This window comes from Salmo trutta, chromosome 30 (genome assembly GCF_901001165.1).
Source record: "Salmo trutta chromosome 30, fSalTru1.1, whole genome shotgun sequence".
NCBI classification, from domain to species: domain Eukaryota; kingdom Metazoa; phylum Chordata; class Actinopteri; order Salmoniformes; family Salmonidae; genus Salmo; species Salmo trutta.
In genome coordinates, this window is record NC_042986.1 from 21,276,760 (window position 1) to 21,296,757 (window position 19,998).

A 19,998-nucleotide genomic window follows, 5' to 3' on the forward strand; every position below is an offset into this window, starting at 1 on the left:
AGACATGAAGGCCAGTCAATCCGGAACATTTCAAGAGCTTTGAAAATTTCTTCAAGTGCAGTCGCAAAAACCATCAAGCGCTATAATGAAACTGGCTCTCATGAGGACCACCACAGGAAAGGAAGACCCAGAGTTACTTCTGCTGCAGAGGATAAGTTCATTAGAGTTACCAGCCTCAGAAATTTCTGCCGAAATACATGCTTCACAGAGCTCAAGTAACAGACACATCTCAACATCAACTGTTCAGAGGAGACCTTTATGGTCAAATTGCTGCAAAGAAACCACTACTAAAGGACACCAATAATAAGAAGAGACTTGCTTGGGCCAAGAAACACGAGCAATGGACATTAAACCTTTGGTCTGATGAGTCCAAATTTGAGATTTTGAGTTCCAACCGCTGTGTCTAGGTGAATGGATGATCTCTGCATGTGTGGTTCTCACTGTGAAGCATGGAAGAGGAGGTGTGATGGTGTTGGGGTGCTTTGCTGGTGACACTGTCTGTGATTTATTCAGAATGCAAGGCACACAACCAGCATGGCTACCACAGCATTCTGCAGCGATTCGCCATCCCATCTGGTTTGCGCTTAGTGGGACTATCATTTGTTTTTCAACAGGACAATGACCCAAAACACACCTCCAGGCTGTGTAAGGGCTATTTGACCAAGAAAGAGAGTGATGGAGTGCTGCATTAGATGCCTCCACAATCACCCGACCTCAACCCAATTGAAATGGTTTGGGGTGAGTTGGACCGCAGAGTGAAGGAAAAGCAGCCAACAAGTGCTCAGCATATGTGGGAACTCCTTTAAGACTGTTGGAAAAGCATTCCTTATGCAGCTGGTTGAGAGAATGCTAAGAGTATGCAAAGCTGTCATCAAGGCAAAGGGTGGCTACTTTGAAGAATCTAAAATACAAAATATATATTTGGATTTTGTTTAACACTTTTTTGGTTACTTCATGATTCCATATGTATTATTTCATAGTTTTGATGTCTTCACTATTATTCTACAGCGTAGAAAATAGTAAAATAAAGAAAAACCCTTGAATGAGTCGGTGTGTCCAAACATGACTAGTACTGTGTGTGTATATATATAAAAAATAGTTGTGCCTCGTCAATATAATAGGGGAGAGGCGATAAGGACACGCCCAGTCCCCAAAATGTATTAAATAGAGAGAGCAATAGTAATAGCTTCTTTTTTGTAGGCACTAACTCAGACAATGGTTGTTTAACATTTTTTAGTTTTTGGATAAACGCCGAAAATAACGTCTATGGTAAACACAGGCTTAGGAGATCTTATACGTTTTGTTCTATGATCATCTTCATCGGATAACGTAACTTTTTGTGAATTTTGAAGCATGTATATAATTGTTAAAAGCACGTAAAGCACAAAGGCTTCATAATTCAAAAAGGTCATGTTAACTGACTTATATCAAAGGACAAAACGTATAAGATTTCCTAAGCCTGTGTTATCCTCGGCGTTTATCTCAAAAACCATAGGAATGGCTGAACGAACCAGAGGTAACTCATTAACGTTTTTTTAGGACTACAACAAGCTCTATGTCGCGCTTGAATGGTGACGAACAAATTCAGTTCAGTCAGTCGTTCTAATGACTCCCCCCACCGCTTGTGGCTAGAAACTTCAGCCTGAATGTGAACCTTGTCTGCCGAAGTTGGGACTTGAGACAGTGTTTAGAATCATTGCGTTTTCATCATAGTAATTGTTTGTTTTACAACAATGTATTTGTTAATCATTTCTTTGTACATTGGTCGGTGAACATCGCTACCTATAAATGTGCTTTAGGTGTTACACTGGCCTGATATTGCCGGCTACACAAGCAAGCTACTTTCCCATCCTTACTACTGGACAGCAGTGCTCGGCAAGTGGGAGCGAAGGATCCTGTCCCCGGCGTGTTGCAGCGTGCAGCGCAAACGCTCCCCATTGAGAAAGTAGACAATCACGGTGACATCCAGATGGTTGCTACCAATATTACAATTTATTTCTCGTGTAGCCTGTTATCCTACTCTAAAAAGAATCAAGTGGAATGGAAAAAAATGGCTACGTTAGCTACCGCCAGCGACGTGATAAAGATGCCCAGTGGGAAGCACCTTGATAACAGACCTTTGCACTGGTCATTCGCACTAGCTTGTCGTTACGTTAGCTAATCAAATCAAACTTTATTTGTCACATGTGCCGAGTAGAACAGGTGTAGACCTTACTGTGAAACGCTTACTTACAAACCCTTAACCAACAGTGCAGTTCAAGAAGAGTTAAGAAAATATTTACCAAATAAATGTAAGTAAAAAGTAACACAATAACGAGGCTATATACGGGGGTACCAAGTCAGTGTGCTTGGGGTACAGGTTAGTTGAGGTAATTTGTACATGTAGGTAGGGGTGTCAATGTAGCAGCAGTGTACAAAACAAATGGAGAGGGGTGTCAATTTAAATAGTCCGGTAGAAGTTGTTAAGGAGCCTTTTGGTCCTGGACTTGGGGCTCCAGTACCGCGGTAGCAGAGAGAACAGTCTATGACTTTGGTGACTGGAGTCTCTGACAATTTTATTGGCTTTCCTCTGACACCGCCTATTATATAGGTCCTGGATGGCAGGGAGCTTGCCCGCGTGATGTACTGGGCCGTACGCACTGCCCTCTGTAGCGCCTTACAGTCAGATCCCGAGCAGTTGCCATACCAGGCGGTGATGCAACCGGTCAGGATGCTCTCGATGGTGCAGCTGCAGAACATTTAATTGGCATGTCACGGTGATATCCAGATGGTGACCAATACAAGTTATTTCTCCCTCGCCCATTGAACTAAATATCACTTTATTTTACCAGTTTTAACTAGCGCCATGCTGCTGTTGTTGCCAAGCCAGCTAACCAGCATAAACTAACTAGCTGGGATGGGCTCATCAGGACAACGGTATGACTGACTGAACCGAATCCATTCGTCTCAGCTGGGTGACATATGTCATCAATTTGGGTGTACCAGGCATGTCCATATAGTCTCGCCCTTTGCCTTATCACTAAATCCACTCTTTGTCTGTCGCACCTCCCCTGTCACTCGGCAGTAAGAAGAGACTGCAAAAGTCTCGCATCATGACTTTGCCTCCGTCCATGAGTGACCAGGCCAGGAAGGTGCTGGCACCTGTGGCAGAGGTGTTGTTGGACACACCAACCTACCTAGAAGTGCCTGACTTCCAGAGAGTGGCCATCATTGGAGACTACGCCTCTGGGGTATTATATCTTAGCTATGTAGCCTATGTTTCTCTCTTATCCAGGTTAGACTTATTGAGATCAAATCCCCTTTGCAAGAGAGACCTGGTCCTGGGTCATTGACCTCCTGTAGGGAAGCCTCCTCAAGGAATAGATCCCTCTACGCTGTAGACTAGGAGCCCACAGCGGATGCCTGGGTTTAGTAAAAAATGTCTCTGACATTTACAGAGAGAAATCATAAGGAGGATGTGGGGCCTGCTTATCAAACTGTTTGTAGTTAACTTTCCCCTCTGCCAACTTAAGCATTACTACATAACCCACTTATGAATATTATCAAATTATTTGGTCCCATTGTAAACTGACAACTTGCTGACAATTATCCATTTGTGTTAGATCAGTGATTACTTCAAGGGATGGAAGGATGCATTTTTTTTTAAAATATTGGAACAGGGCACTTATTCCATCATTCCCCTTGCTACTCATAGGTGACCATGGATGACTTTGAGATTTCCTGTAAGGGTGTGTACCGTGCTCTGACCATCAGAGAGAAGTACATGAGGCTGGCCTACCAGCGCTTCCCCCTCACCACATCCCAGTACCTGAGGGACATTGAGGGAGAGCCCTTTAAGCCTGAACACTCCGTGCAACCAGGTAAGTGAATAGGCTGGCAAGTGTGAATGTAAATGTCTGGGGTATGCATGCAGTAGTTTCTCGTGACAAATGATTACTGCCAAGAAAGTATCTAACAGCTACCATTTTGTTTGCCAGTCTTCACATCCCCACCCAAGGAGGGCGAGGACCCCTTCAACACCAAGTGCCTGCCCGAAAACCTGAGCTGGGTAGCGCGTATGAAGGACGGTGTCATCTACGTGTACAAAGACGCAGCAGAGGCCGACCAACACAAACCCATCGAGAACATGCCCGCCCCCCACTACGAAACCTTCATCGACGACATGAACTTCCTCATTGCTCTGATTGCACAGGGCCCAACGTGAGTTTTACTGCACAATGGGAGGTTAACTCCAACCTAATCTCATTACAAGACACTTCCGGCCAAATGTGAAGAGTCTGGTGGACCAAAGTGGCAAACCTGGCCTTGGTTAGCCAATACAGAACTTCTTCGATGAGGTTTAACGGCAGTTGGCATCCAATACCTTTTGCATTACCGCCACCTACTAGACTGGAGTACAACTCCCTTATACTTTGCTTGAAAGAATAAATAAATAGTACCCTACCATCTAACACTGCACTCACAAAAAAATACAAATAATTCAAAAGGACACCACCCTTCTCTACTATTTAAATCTATTAAGTCCTACCTCAGGCCAACAACCTGAAAGGATTGGACACCACCACTTAACACACCCTGTAACTCTTCTGATGTCAAGTCTCACACACCCAAATACCTCTCTGCAGCTGCCACCACAACCTCAATTTTCTGCGACTTACGTTCCATCCCTGTAGTACAGTTGATAACCATTGCTGTAAATGCAAAAAATCAAATCTTACTGAATAATATATATCACTTGTTGGCCTATCCCTCTGTACTGGTACAGATCTACTACTCACACCACTCCTCCCAGGATCCCTCCTCTTTGACCCATCTTCCTCTACTTTCTTCACTGCCTCAGCATATGACAACTTCTGCACAACTCTAACCCTGGAAACCTCAACCTGCCTCTCTCACACAGGACATTTCTGACCCCCAGCCCCATGGGCACCCCTACAATTAACACATACCACTACCTTCCCCAATGCTACATATTCCTTTGTCTCATGCCTTTCTGCACACTTCTCACACCTAGGAACCTCCCTCCTACACACTGCTGCCACATGCCCATAAGCTTGACACATGTAACAACGTGATGTATTCAGCACAAAAGATTGTACAGGATAACTTATATATCCTAACATCACTTTGTCGGGCAAAGACTCAACATAAAAATTCAAAAGAACAGACAATGACTCTTGTTTCACCACTCACGCCACCCTGTCTGCGTCGCACCAAACGACGAGCATCACAAACTCTGGGAATCTTCCCTTTCAGTTGATCAACTTTTACATGTCCTGCTACACCAGTAATCACTCCTTTCAATGGTGCCCTTTTCTTGAGAGCAAAACAATTCAAAAATGTTTGCCCCCATTCGTTTAACACGGAGCACCTTCTGCCTCTGACCAGCAGAAACACAAACAATTATCAAAAGACCACTTCTGGTTACCCTCGCCGATTCCACAGCACCCAACTCTGTTTTTACGCACCCTGAAACCACAAATGGATCAGCCAAAAGGCTAGGGGCCACTTTTTCCAAAAACTTCACTCCTACTGTCACAGGCTCATCTTTATCCTGACCCTCGGTGCAAGCCTCGGGCTCCGAGAACTTCACCACACCTACCACCTCCAGTACTTTGACCTCATTCACTTCCATTTCTCCTCCTGTCTTCAGCTCTCTCTGCTTACACTTTCTACCATTCTTCTTTAACAAACCATCTCCATTTTCCTGCTATTTTTAACCTACTCAAGCTCACCCTATTCCTCCCTCTCTCTCTTTGACCTCCTCTTTTTCCCTCCATTCCTCCTCCATATTCCAAGTATGCGTCTCCTTATGATAATACTGCACTTCTCCTGACATACATCTTGATCTTGTCTTCTCAAGGGACGCCATTTAACCAGCTGTCACAATTTCCGTATAATCAGCACAAACCCCTCGGGATCACCAATACAGAATGATCAGGAGAAACTCCTGACACACAGGCATTGGCTTAATCTACCAACCAATCATCTCCCACAACCCCTTCCTCTTCACCCTCCCCGGTACGTGTCTTGTGCGCAACATAAATTCCTGCCTGGGTCTTGCCTCCATTTGGAGCCACGCCACGCAGTCATGTGATTCGTTAATTTAATTACAATTACTTTAATCGGTAAGGTCACTCCCATTGAATTCTGTTGTCACTCCCACTAAGGCCAACTTTTAAACGTTGATGTTTTTACATTTTTAGTCATTTAGCAGACATACTTATCCAGAGCGACTTGCAGTAGTGAGTGCATTCATTTTCATATTTGTTCATACGAGTCCCTCATGGGAGTTAAACCCACAACCCTGGCCATGCTCTACCAACTGAGCTCACGGGACTATATCCTATGCTTATATGCACCTAGCCTAAGAATGTACTCTTAAGGAGTATAGGCGAGCCTACCGTTACTCCATAAAGACCTAACTCTATAAAGGTGTGTAGTAATTGTTTTTTTTTGGTATTATTTCTCGCTGATATCAAAGATATATTCCACAAGCTATGCGTGTTCATGTTCAGACAGAGCATCGGGCCTTTTAACACAAGTCTCCCTAGAAGAAGATACCTTCATCAATAGACGCTAAAGGTAGTTATCATCTATGAATTTGGTAATATGTGCTGTGCGCAATAGCCTGGGTGCGAGGTTAACTCCAACCCAGCAGAGCCACAGCAGTGTGTATGTGCTGGCTTTTGATCCAACCCTGCTTAAACACTTGCATCATGTGAGCTAGGCTGCGTTTACACAGGCAGACCATTTCTGATCTTTTTTTTTCTTTCCACTAATTTGTCTTTTGACCAATCAGATCAGCTTTTTCCAATAATTGGGCAAAAGATTAGAATTGGGATGCCTGTGTAAATGCAGCCTTAGGGCTGGTCTGGAACAAATAATCCAACATATGGACTACATATCACACCACGAAATGCCTAACAACTTTACAAGATCCACATTACATTTTTGTCTGTCTTTCCTGGGTGGCAGTAAGACATACAGTCACCGTCGTCTGAAGTTCCTCATGTCCAAGTTCAACGTGCATGAGATGCTGAACGAGATGGAGGAGATGAAGGAGCTGAAGCTGAACCCCCATAGGGACTTCTACAACTGCAGGAAGGTAGATAGCTACCACCTTACAAAACATATTAGTATTAGCCTAGCTTATTAAACCTCCTAAGACCTCTTGGTGTAATGGTTAAGGTGCTGGCTTAACACACATGCACAACCAGACATTGATTTATTGATCGGAAATTACAGAACAATTACTAGGATTTTCTGCCTGTAGCAACAATAGTGGATAATGCTGAAAATACCGGTAAAAGCAGGTTTTGGCTAGGTAGTATACAGTTTGTCAGAATTTACTTTTTGTAGCCGGTTAGGAGAATTAGATTAAAGTTAGGAAAAGGGTTAGCTGAAATGCAACAACAACAAAAAAGCACATTTTTGGCGTCAATTTGACATAAGCTGTATCCTCCCTAGCCATGAACGTAAAAGCACAGTGCCTCCATTTCTGCACCTAAAAGTGGGGCCCTAGACATGGTCAATCACAGAGCACATTCAACACTGAAAAGAACTGCCTGTAACAGGGAAATCTTCACCCTGTTACACCAGTTTCATTTCATTGATAAAAATGACAGCAATAACAAAATTACAAAAAAGACCTTTCAACAGATATCTTATATTTGTGAATGCAAAAGACGTCTATGGGCTTTAGAGTAGGCTACTTTAACTTCCTACAACCTGGGTGCGACTTCCGCTTCTGCTCCCAAATAGCAAATGTTGTGTGCTCTGCTCCCCCTGTTGTTCAAGCAGTGTCAGTACACCACAAAGAGAACTCATAATAACTTGTAACTCATAACTATTTTTTCTCTTAACTCCTGTGTGTGCTGTTGTAGGTGGACACCCACATCCATGCAGCTGCCTGCATGAACCAGAAGCACCTCCTGCGCTTCATCAAGAAGTCGTACAGGGTGGACGCTGACCGTGTAGTGCAAAATATTAAGGGCAAAGATGTGACCATGAAGGAACTGTTTGCCAACCTCAACCTACACCCCTATGATCTCACTGTCGATTCCCTGGATGTGCACGCTGTGAGTCCTACCTCTAGCTAGTGTAGCGTTCAAAGGGGAAATGCAGTCCTGTGGCCAAAATGAAAGTGTGCTACTACCTCCTGTGTAATAAAGTTCCAAATCTCTTGGCAGAAGCCGTAGAATGCTTATACAGTAAAATGCATATAGTGAAACAATATGCAGCTTTGATATTTTGATTATTTTTCCATTGCCAGTATGTACATTCCCTGGTCTTACATGCTTCTCTCACCCTCTTCTCTCAAGGGCAGACAAACCTTTCAGCGTTTTGACAAGTTCAATGCCAAGTACAACCCTGTGGGAGCCAGTGAGCTGCGTGACCTGTACATGAAGACAGAGAACCACATCGACGGAGAGTACTTTGCCAGGATCATTAAGGTTAGACTCTGCTATGGCTGAGTTAGTATCCCTTTTGTAAACACTGCTTAATTACAACCAGCTAATTCTCAATTTTTTCGCACCCAGGAAGTGGCATCGGACCTGGAGGATGCCAGGTACCAATATGCCGAACCCCGTCTTTCCATCTATGGCTGTAAACCTAACGAGTGGGCCAAGCTCTCCGGCTGGTTCAACAAGCATAGAGTCTTCTCCCCTCAACTCAAGTGGATGATTCAAGTGCCCAGGATCTAGTAAGTTCTATCCCTCTGTTCATCAGTGAATGTACTTCCCTCTTTCTGTACCCTTTTTACGATTAGATTCTTCAGGAAGTGTTAGAAATACTAGAGGCATGGATATACAGAGTTTGGCAAACTCAGTAAAAAATTATACTATTTTATGAGCGTCATGTTGGCACTCAAAGTAAAAAACAAAACCTGAACAGAATATATTTTTAAATGGCTCTCTAAATAATGATATTCGTGCATTTAGAATAATGTCTGACTAACTTCTAACTGCTCATTCTCTGTACTTCCACCTCAGTGACATCTTTAGAGGCAGGAACTTTGTGCCCCACTTTGGAAAGATGCTGGAGAACATCTTCATGCCTATTTTCCAGGCCACCATCGAACCCCACGCCAACCCTGAGCTCAGCATCTTCCTCAAGCATGTGAGTGAGACTGGCATGAGAGACCAGGGATAAAGGAGGTTTACATTTTTTATTTATAATTTCAAGGGCTATTTCACTCGAATGTCCTAATTCATGATTGTTCTCCAGCCTTGATGGAAATGTTTTCAGAAGGGAGGAATTCGATTTTAAAAATTTGACATTTTCAATCACTTTATAAAAAGAAAGATTGGTATGTCGAAAATGCATTGAATATCAAGGCAATCTCTTAATTCTCCATCTTTCTCTTTTCTGTAGGTGACAGGTTTCGACAGTGTGGATGACGAGTCCAAGCACAGTGGTCACATGTTCTGCACCAAGAGCCCCAAGCCAGAGGAGTGGGACATTGTCAAGAACCCCTCCTACAGCTACTACATCTACTACATGTATGCCAACATCACTATGATCAACCAGCTACGCAAGTGAGTATCACATGTCAAATCACAATCCACATGTCCTTCAAGAAATTGTTTCAGAAAAAGTAAAAATCAAACATGATACACCCGTATCATTATCAGTGTCTTACAGTACATGGCCATCATTCTGTCTCTGAGTCTGTGTTTATGTTTGCTTCCTAGAGCTAGGGGAATGAACACCTTCCAGTTCAGGCCCCACTGTGGAGAGGCTGGAGCCGTCACCCATCTGCTGGCCTCCTTCATGACCGCTGACAACATCTCTCACGGCCTCAATCTCAAGAAGGTCAGTAGCCTCTCCAAACAAAATAGCCTCCTCTCTTTGGCACCATCAACACATGACACAACTAACTCCTACGGTCTTAATGTTGATGTTTATATTTAACACTCCCACCCAACAGAGCCCCGTGTTGCAGTACCTCTACTTCCTGGCCCAGATTCCCATTGCCATGTCTCCACTCAGCAACAACAGTCTCTTCCTGGAGTATGCCAAGAATCCTGTTCTGGAGTTCCTCAAGAAGGGCCTGATCGTCTCCCTGTCCACTGATGACCCTATGCAGTTCCACTACACCAAGGTGAGGCCAAACTGAGTGCCCGTCAGGTACTGTCTGTGTTGTGTAGGACGATATGTATGTTTGGGGCTCTCTTGGTTCCCGTGTGGCTCAGTTGGTAGAGCATGGTGTTTGCAACGCCAAGGTTGTGGGTTTGATTCCCACGGGGGACCAGTATGGGGGGAAAAAATAAGAAATGTATGAAATGTATGCATTCACTACTGTAAGTCGCTCTGGATAAGAGCGTCTGCTAAATGACTAAAATGTAAATGTAAAATGTTGATGTTGGTGCATTTCGTGCCAATCAACTGACCTAGGGTGCCGTTCATTGGTTTAACCTTTAAGTTCAAAATGGCAATGGTTGATAGAGAGTAAGCGAGATGCCCAGCTCACTTTGCTCTGACTGTGTGTCCTCAGGAGCCCCTGATGGAGGAGTACGCCATTGCAGCCCAGGTGTTCAAGCTCAGCACCTGTGACATGTGTGAGATCTCCAGGAACAGTGTGCTGCAGAGTGGCCTGTCTGATGAGGTAACAAACACAACAGATGACAAACAGGATAAACAATATACTGCCTGAGACCCACAATTCATCCACACTGTGTCAATATATATATATATACAGTTGAAGTCGGAAGTTTACATACACTTAGGTTGGAGTCATTAAAACTTGTTTTTCAACCACTTCACAAAATTCTTGCTAAAAAACTATAGTTTTGACAAGTCGGTAAGGACATCTACTTTGTGCATGACACAAGTCATTTTTCCAACAATTTCTACAGACAGATTTCACTTATAATTCACTGTATCACAATTCCAGTGGGTCAGAAGTTTACATACACTAAATTGACTGTGCCTTTAAACAGCTTGGAAAATTCCAGAAAATTATGTCATGGCTTTAGAAGCTTCTGATAGGCTAATTGACATAATTTGAGTCAATTGGAGGTGTACTTGTGGATGTATTTCAAGGCTTACCTTCAAACTCAGTGCCTCTTTGCTTGACATCATGGGAAAATCAAAAGAAATCAGCTAGGACCTCAGAATAAATATTGTAGACCTCCACAAGTCTGTTTCATCCTTGGGAGCAATTTCCAAATGCCTGAAGGTACCACGTTCATCTGTACAAACAATAGTACGCAAGTATAAACACCATGGGACCACACAGCCATCATACCGCTCAGGAAGGAGACGCGTTCTGTCTCCTAGAGATGAATGTACTTTGGTGCAAAAAGTGCAAATCAATCCCAGAACAACAGCAAAGGACCTTGTGAAGATGCTGGAGGAAACAGGTACAAATGTATCTATATCCACAGTAAAAACGAGTCCTATATCGACATAAGCTGAAAGGCCGCTCAGCAAGGAAGAAGTCACTGTTCCAAAACCGCCATAAAAAAGCCAGACTACAGTTTGCAACTGCACAAGGGGACAAAGATTGTACTTTTTGGAGAAATGTCCTCTGGTCTGATGATACAAAAATAGAACTGTTTGGCCATAATGACCACCGGTATGTTTGGAGGAAAAAGGGGGAGGCTTGCAAGCCGAAGAACACCATCCCAAACGTGAAGCACGGGGGTGGAGGCATCATGTTTTGGGGGTGCTTTGCTGCAGGAGGGACTGGTGCCCTTCACAAAATAGATGGCATCATGAGGGAGGAAAGTATGTGGATATTTTGAAGCAACATCTCAAGACATCAGTCAGGAAGTTAAAGCTTGGTCTCAAATGGGTCTTCCAAATGGACAATGACCCCAAGCATACTTCCAAAGTTGTGGCAAAATGGCTTATGGACAACAAAGTCAAGGTATTGGAGTGGCCATCACAAAGCCCTGACCTCAATCCCGTAGAAAGTTTGTGGGCAGAACTGAAAAAGCGTGTGCGAGCAAGGAGGCCTACAAACCTGACTCAGTTACACCAGCTCTGTCAGGAGGAATGGGCGAAAATTCACCCATTATTGTGGGAAGCTTGTGGAAGGCTACCCAAAATGTTTGACCCAAGTTAAATAATTTAAAGGCAATGCTACCAAATACTAATTGAGTGTATGTGAACTTCTGACCCACTGGCAATGTGATGAAAGAAATAAAAGCTGAAATAAATCATTCTCTCTACTATTATTCTGACATTTCACATTCTTAAAATAAAGTGTTGATCCTAACTGAACTAAGTCAGGGAATTTTTACCAGGATTAAATGTCAGGAATTGTGAAAAACTGAGTTTAAATGTATTTGGCTAAGGTGTATGACTTCAACTGTAAATATTTTTACAAAGACATGCCATGATTCATGGCTAATTTCAGACTTTTCCATACACAATAAAGCAATGTGTTGGATTACACAACACTGTCGTAGACTGCCATGGCTAAGTTTTGTCAGAACCAAAACGTGTTGCCTTGGGTTTTTATCTACAGGAGAAGACTCACTTTCTGGGTGCCGACTATCTGAAGGAGGGCCCTGAGGGCAATGACATCCGCAAGACCAATGTGGCCCAGATCCGTATGGCCTATCGCTACGAGACACTGTGCTATGAGCTCAACCTCATCAAGGAGGGTTTGAAGACTGACTGATACATCTTAGATTTGATGTTTTATGTTGACAGCCCCTGCTAAATGTATCGATTTTTTAAGACAAAACCTTATTGTGTACTAGTGTTCTCTCATGGCAAACCACATGGTCTATTTATTAGAATGGGTCATGTGTTTTTAGTGTTATCTCGTGGCTGTGTTCAACTCCGTTAAATTTAACAGGTTGCATATGTAGTGATCATCCTGTATGATGTATTCCATCTTTTCATTTAATTGGTTTCACTGTTCTTTTACTTGTTTATGTGAAAACACATTTCATGCTTAATGTGCCTATTGTGGGATGACACAGTTACAATAATGATTTGAAACAAATACATTAAATGTCAAATGGTTTAATTTGATTTCTGTATGAATCTCTTTTGTCAAACCAAACCATGACTGTATTGATTTGCTTAAATTGATGCCCTTGCCCCGTCAGTTGCTTATTTCAGAGGGGATACAAATGACATATTCCTGTGATTGTGTAAATCTGCCTACTAAAGCCAGTCGTCGATGACAGCAGGAGGTGGTGACGTTTTATCTCCCAGGATCAATATGGAGCCCCCTAAAAACTCTCACTTGGTTCGAGTTGTGCTACTAACACATTTTTCGGTGCCTGCTTATTCATTGCTGTCCAAGATTGGTGGACGGTAGTTGGAAGAAAACAGAAGTTTTTGGTCTAAAATAAGACATTTCGGTGATACAGTAGTTAGCTACTGTTAGCTTTAGCGGCTAATCAGCTAACAAGGACTAGTGTGTGGCTAACTAGCTAGCTAGCTCGCGAACTAGCGACTGAAATGAAACGCCCGATTTGGAAGTCATCGTGATTTGCTTATGTGGGAAACACTTGTAATGACTCAACTAAGACGGAAAATATAGGTAATACTGATGTCTAAAACTAAACACAGGGAACAGGTCTAATTTGCTGCTTACAGTACTTGATTTGCTATTTAAGAAGTTGGGATTGCAGCAAGCGGACCTCGAAAGCAACACACTGGTAACGTTAATATATTTCCCTACGATTCAGTGGATTAAAAGTAAAGAAAAAGATTTACTGTCAGATTAGGCGTCTTGCTTGGTGTCCCCGTTATCTGGTCTCATATTTCATTTGCCGATGAGCTGCTAATAATGATCAGTAACGTGTTGCTGATCCTTTGTCACAATCAATTAATAAAAAATGAGTGCTGGTGTTATTGAAAGAAAGTCCTAAAAGTTATCTTAATTTCAGTTTATTCACCAACAAACCATGTCATGCACGGTGTGATTGATATATTTTTGTTGAGTTAATCTATGTAATTAAATATCCTGGTTAGGATAATCTTAATTGGATGTAAACAGCACAACTCTTCTCTTCATGAATTTACAAATAAATTATGGCAGGCCTGAGATCAGAGTGGTATACTACAAAGCAAGATCAATGAGTTAGCTATCCCAAGGCCGGTAGATAGCGATATTGAGTCGTTTCATTTTAAGGTAGAAACACATTATATGCAGCCGGCAATACATTCTTATCCCTAGTGGACCAGTTAGTACCTAAAACATTAAACATTCAGGCTGCATGGGCTTCAATTTCCTCAGAAACTTTATTAATGTGATAAGAAAAATAAAACGGGGAAAATATTCATACTTTCCATATGAAAACCATTTCCAGCACCATGCTAGTGGCTAAATGTTAATGATGGTGTGCATCGCGTTCAGCCAATCGGGTTGAAACTATCAGACCAAGGGTGCTTTTTCTTTTACACCTGCTGGTTGTAGCTAGATACTGTAACGACCCTGGGTTTGTAAGCGCGGAAATCGATTCTGCCGCACGAGCATGCATTTGCGGCACAGTCGATAGCGCGCCGGACTTCGGGCTAGAAGGTCGAGGGTTCGAGACCTGCTCCCTGCTGTTTCATTACATTGGTGTCAGAAGTGATCGAACCTTGCATCCACGACAGTGCGTGTGCTTGGCTGGTGAGCGCATTCCTGTAAGACGTAGAGTTGCAAGCTAGCGCGTGGACGCACTCTTTGAAAAGAGGGAGTAGTGTAACGACCCTGGGTTTATAAGTGCGGAAATCGACTCTGCCGCACGAGCATGCTTTTGCGGCACAGTCGATAGCGCGCCGGACCTCGGGCTAGAAGGTCGAGGGTTCGAAACCTGCTCCCTGCCTGTTTCATTACAATACGTTTTGAGCAAAGATTATGGATATACTGACAAGATACTTGTCTCTCCGCCCCAAAAATGGGAGTCGTTGTCCTCAAAGCGGCACGGCGTGCTGTCTAGCTTCCGCCTATCTTTTGGATTGGTGGATACATCTCATTATTGTAATCCTTTTTTGAATATTCGATGATGTGGTCGAAGTCAATTTTTAGGGCCTTCCTCTGAGGTCCTGGATGGCAGGCAGCTTAGCCCCAGTGATGTACTGGGCCGTACGCACTACCCTCTGTAGTGCCTTGCGGTCAGAGGCTGAGCAATTGCCGTACCAGGCAGTGATGCAACCATTCAGGATGCTCTCGATGTTGCAGCTGTAGAACATTTTGAGGATCTCAGGACCCATGCCAAATCAATTTAGTTTCCTGAGGGGGAATAGGCTTTGTCGTGCCCTCTTCAAGACTGTCTTAGTGTGTTTGGACCATTCTAGTTTGTTGTTGATATGGACACCAAGAAACTTGAAGCTCTCAACCTGCTCCACTACAGCCCCGTCGATGAGAATGGGGGCGTGCTCGGTCCTCCTTTTCCTGTAGTCCACAATCATCTCCTTAGTCTTGGTTACTTTGAGGGATAGGTTGTTATTCTGGCACCACCCGGCCAGGTCTCTGACCTTCCTCTAGGCTGTCTCGTTGTTGTCGGTGATCAGGCCTACCACTGTGTGTCGTCTGCAAACTTAATGATGGTGTTGGAGTCGTGCCTGGCCATGCAGTCATGGGTGAACAGGGAGTACAGGAGGGGACTGAGCATGCACCCCTGTGGAGCTCCAGTGTTGAGAATCAGCGTGGCAGATTGTTTTTTTTGTCTCATTGTCTTGAGTTTCAGGAGCACCATATTTCCTTTCAACATGATCCTCTCTCCCTTTGGCATTGACCCCATCCTCATTGTTTGGTTCTTCTAGGATCTCTGATTCTTGCTCCATGTTCTCATCCTGACTACCTTCTGTATCCTGAAAACGGGGATGAAACGCGTAGACCTGTTCTGTCTGAGGTCTTGGGTGTTCTGTGCTTGTAACAGGGTTAACTCCTTGGGACCAGATGGCTTCCTCCTCATCAGTCTGCTAAAGTTTCATCCCCATCTCCTCCATGTTCTGTGTTTGACGTTCTTTTTCAAGCAGGCTGTTTCCTCTCTTCCAAGGTCTCATGTTCCACAGGTAGGTCATTCATTAACATCAACATGTTGCGATGGAGCACTCTGATGCCCTTGGCACCATTCTCCTTTTCCACCTTGTAGACTGGTCCTTCCCCAATCTTCTCTACCACCCTGCCTCCCAGTAGGCCTGCCATTTGCCCGGTCCTCCTCTCTTTGACATATTTTTCACCAAGATCCTGTCTCCAGGTTGGAGGGCCACTGCCTTTGCACCATGGACGTAGTTTCTTGTGCTTTTACCCGAGGACTTTTTACTGTTTTCAGATGCAACTCAGTAAGCTTCCAATATTTTGGTGGCCCAGTTCTGAGCATAGACTGGGTGTGACACCTGTTCATCAGTCTGATTGAGGCCAAACAACCGGTCAATGGGCAAGCGAGGTGGCTAGCCAAAGAGAAGGAAGTATGGTGAGAAGCCTGTTGCTTCGTTACGAGTGCAGTTGTATGCATGTACGATATGAGGTAAGTGGTCTTTCCATTTGTGAATCATTTTCTTCAGGAAGAGTGCGAAACATCTGTAGCAGCGTACGATTAATCTGTCCCACTAGGTTTCTCTGAGGATGATCTAGCGTTGTGCGGGAGTGGCTGACCTCTGCCAGCTCCTGAAGGCTTCCAAAGAGTTTGTTTTCAAATTCCCAGCCTTGATCGTGGTGGCACCTCTTGAGGATATCCGATTTTCTCTGCTGCTGTCTTTGCAGACTTGTTGCGGGTGGCATAAGTCTGTGTAAACCTTGTGAAGTTATCGACTGATACTAAGATGTATTCATACCCCCCCCCCACCCACACACGTAAAACAGTATTTTGAGACCAACTCAAAGGGAGCAATTGATGTGAGCTTGCCCATTGGCGCTTTCTGTGGCACATTTGGTATTTTTTGCTTGATGCAACTATATTTCTTTGTGACATAGTCCTGAACTTCTTGTTGAATAAATGGCCAATAAAATTGCTCTCTCGCCAGGTGAGTAACCTTATCTGCACTCACATGCCCCATGTCATTATGTAGGTGTTTCAACATAGTGGCCTTGAATGTTCTAGTGATGACTAACCAACCTTTCTGTCAAGGATTCCATTCTTAGTCTGCAGTTTGGTCCACTCATGCAGCAAGCGTTTGGCTCTCACACGCAGTTGTCTTTTCTCTGTGTCTATTGGTTGTCGCCTTTTTAACATAGCCATCTCGAGACAACTCCAATATAAAGTGTTTTTTTTCTCAAATTTGCCAGGATGTCACGTGTCCTACTTATATGAGGAACACTTGTAACAACTTAAGCATTACGAAACTTATATTCGATCAAATAAACCTCATGTAGAAAAAAAGCCATTAATTGACCTCCATACAAAAAATATTTTCTTAAAAAAAAATGTAACCTTTATTTAACAAATTCTTATTTACAATGACGGACTACCCCGGCCAAACCCGGACGACGCTGGCCTATGGGACTCCCAATCACGGCTGGATGTGATGCAGCCTGGACTCAAACCAGGGACTACAGTGATGCCTCTTGCACTGAGATACAGTGCCTTAGACTGCTGCACCACTCGGGAGCGCAGCGGGTGAAATGAAGAAAAAAAAAACACCTGCTGGATGGAGACAGATTTTCAGCTGAGTTGGGCCTCTCTCTTCCTCTCTGATTTGTGTCTCGTCTGGAACATTTTTAGCATTTTATCTAAGCCTTTTCCTAACCTTAACTTAATTATCCTATTCTGCCATGTTACTTCTCCTAACCTGCTGCGTAAATTCTCCTAACCTGCTATGTTACCGGCAGACCTGCCCTGAGAACAGTCTTGGTTTCCACTAATGCGAAACAGCGCTGCTTTAGGTTAGTGGTGAAAAAAACGACTGCTGCAACCTGATTGGCTGAATGCGATAAACACCATCCGGGATTAGCATTTAGCCACTCTAGCATGATGGTGGAAAATGGTGTTTCATAAGGAACACATTTTCCAATTTTCTTTCATGTCTTCGCTATTAAAGTTGAGGACATCGAAGCATATGCATCCTGAGTGGATAATGTATTGCCGGCTGCGTAAAATGCATGTGGATGGTAAGATAAACGACTCAATATTGCCATCTGTCGGCTTTTGTTCAATAAGTTAGCCAGCTAACTTGCCTAAGTCTTCTGAAATAACTTTATTTTTTTGAAATATAATCATTAAATGGGAATGGTCTCATTGACTCAACAACCAAAAACACATCTAAGTGTATCTTTCTTAATGTACCAGAAAATCAATAGTAATTTCTGGTTGTTCATCAAAGTTAGCTGGCTAACCCATTGATCCTGCTTTGTAGTATACCCCTCTGTCCAGTGTGAGAAGGAAAATAGATTCCACATTACCTAATAGAAACTACATTTACTGTTTAAGAGAAACCAGACTCCATACCCTTTCTCTGGTACCCCACCTAGGGCAAGTTCAGTCATGCAGCAATTCTTGGAGAGGGCGGTTAAACTGTGGTTGTTTTGAAGGTGTAATTAAGTTTTATCTTGGTAGGTTTGGGACTTGATGATCCCTGTTTGGATTTTACTGGGGTGACACTACAAGTTCAAAGGTACCCTGGAATGACAACCTGACCATCCTTCATGACTTAAAATTCTAATTATAGCTGGTAAACAATACTGAAACCAAAGTTTCTAACTGGGTGAAAGTCTCCTAACCATAATTATGGACAGTCGGTTGATGCTTTCTTCCTTAGTCTCAGGAAATGCAGGATAGGCCTTCCTGTATAACACACAGTTTTCAGTGTAGGATGTCCTGGCTGTGAGAGTACACTACATATTTTAGATTTATGTCAAACCAAACAAAAGGCATCATTTGCGGAGCCTGAATGACGACTGTCTCTGGTCAGATTGATTCCCTAGCCTCCTCCTAGCTGGCTCTGCTGGAATGCAGCACAGAATTATTATTATCATGAGCAGCACTGTGGAATTTCACCATGTCTCCCTTCTCTAAATGCTTTCGGCTTTCAAAAAAATGTGCAACGTGTCCAAGAACTTTGCTTCCAGCAAACAGAGTACAGTAACTAAATTGGAAAGGAATCTGCCCGGAACAGGGGTTTGAATATATTTAGGGAAGATTTCACATAGGGACTTGGGCCTCAACATACAGTTTGGATGGTACATACAATGAGGGGCCTGTGCAAGATCATGAATATGAGTATTGCATGCCAAACTGTTCAGTTGTAGTTTTAGCACAAGCTAAACCCAATATGGAGCAATTCACTGTAAAGGACTCAAAATGTAAATGTTTCAATTGTCTGTTCCTATCAAATAGGAATAGCAATATATAACACATTTTACAGTAATACAACATTACTGTGTTTGTGATATGGATTAACCGGAATCATCAAGAATTTATCTTAATTGTTTGTCACAGGCCCTTTGTGCGTCATTGCTCCTATCTTCAGTTAATGTTTTCACGGCTTTAAGGCCTAGATGTGCTGAAGTCGGCATAAGCATACTTGAACTATCTGTCCTTCCTCATCCACTGAAAGAGATGTTTGAGATAAGAGTAAATTAGATAAAATGTTTTAATCTATCATGGTGTTCTGTAATGGGACAGCTGTGGTTAAGGATGGGAGAGAGGGACAGCCAACTCTCCGGAGGGGGGGTTGTGGTGGCTCCCAGACTGACTGACTGACAGACACCCCTCTGGCTGCTAAAAGCTCCAGCGCCTTGTTCCTGCCGTTGCCTTCTTTTCTTCTCCGGGTTTTATTTTTGGCTACTGACCTTGACAGGAGCCTATCCTCTCTAGCTTCCTCCGGCCAAACACATCCCGTATGCCTTCCACTACATCAGGAGTGTGCTGTTGAAATAGTGTTGTCCTTCTCACTAGATTGTACATTCTCTTCGACAGTTTTCTCTTTGCTTTCTCTTCGGAGTGTTGTTTTAACTTGTTTTGAAGCGTTAATGGATGAGTAACCTTTGTGTCCTTTGCTTTGCAGGTCTTTCTTTAAGAGGAAAGGAGGGAAAAGAGCAGACTCTGTTTAAAGGAAGAGTGGTTTAAAAAGAAAAGGATAGAACACAGACCCCTG

At 43.3% G+C, this 19,998-nt stretch overlaps 1 protein-coding gene across 2 annotated transcripts in view; it reads left to right on the forward strand.

Annotated features, from left to right (window-relative positions):
• LOC115168225 (AMP deaminase 1) overlaps window positions 1-19,973 on the forward strand; it is a 32,203-nt gene extending 12,230 nt beyond the window's left edge. For both annotated transcript variants that reach the window (XM_029723299.1, XM_029723300.1), the window contains 14 exons: window positions 3,065-3,230; window positions 3,695-3,860; window positions 3,978-4,200; window positions 6,979-7,108; window positions 7,887-8,081; window positions 8,325-8,456; window positions 8,544-8,707; window positions 8,997-9,123; window positions 9,379-9,542; window positions 9,699-9,819; window positions 9,935-10,108; window positions 10,502-10,612; window positions 12,482-13,631; window positions 19,909-19,973. In XM_029723299.1, the coding sequence (XP_029579159.1) occupies window positions 3,065-3,230; window positions 3,695-3,860; window positions 3,978-4,200; window positions 6,979-7,108; window positions 7,887-8,081; window positions 8,325-8,456; window positions 8,544-8,707; window positions 8,997-9,123; window positions 9,379-9,542; window positions 9,699-9,819; window positions 9,935-10,108; window positions 10,502-10,612; window positions 12,482-12,637 (2,029 nt within the window). In that variant the 3' untranslated portion in view covers window positions 12,638-13,631; window positions 19,909-19,973. The remainder of the gene's footprint in view (window positions 1-3,064; window positions 3,231-3,694; window positions 3,861-3,977; window positions 4,201-6,978; window positions 7,109-7,886; window positions 8,082-8,324; window positions 8,457-8,543; window positions 8,708-8,996; window positions 9,124-9,378; window positions 9,543-9,698; window positions 9,820-9,934; window positions 10,109-10,501; window positions 10,613-12,481; window positions 13,632-19,908) is intronic.
• The last annotated feature ends 25 nt before the right edge of the window (window positions 19,974-19,998 follow it).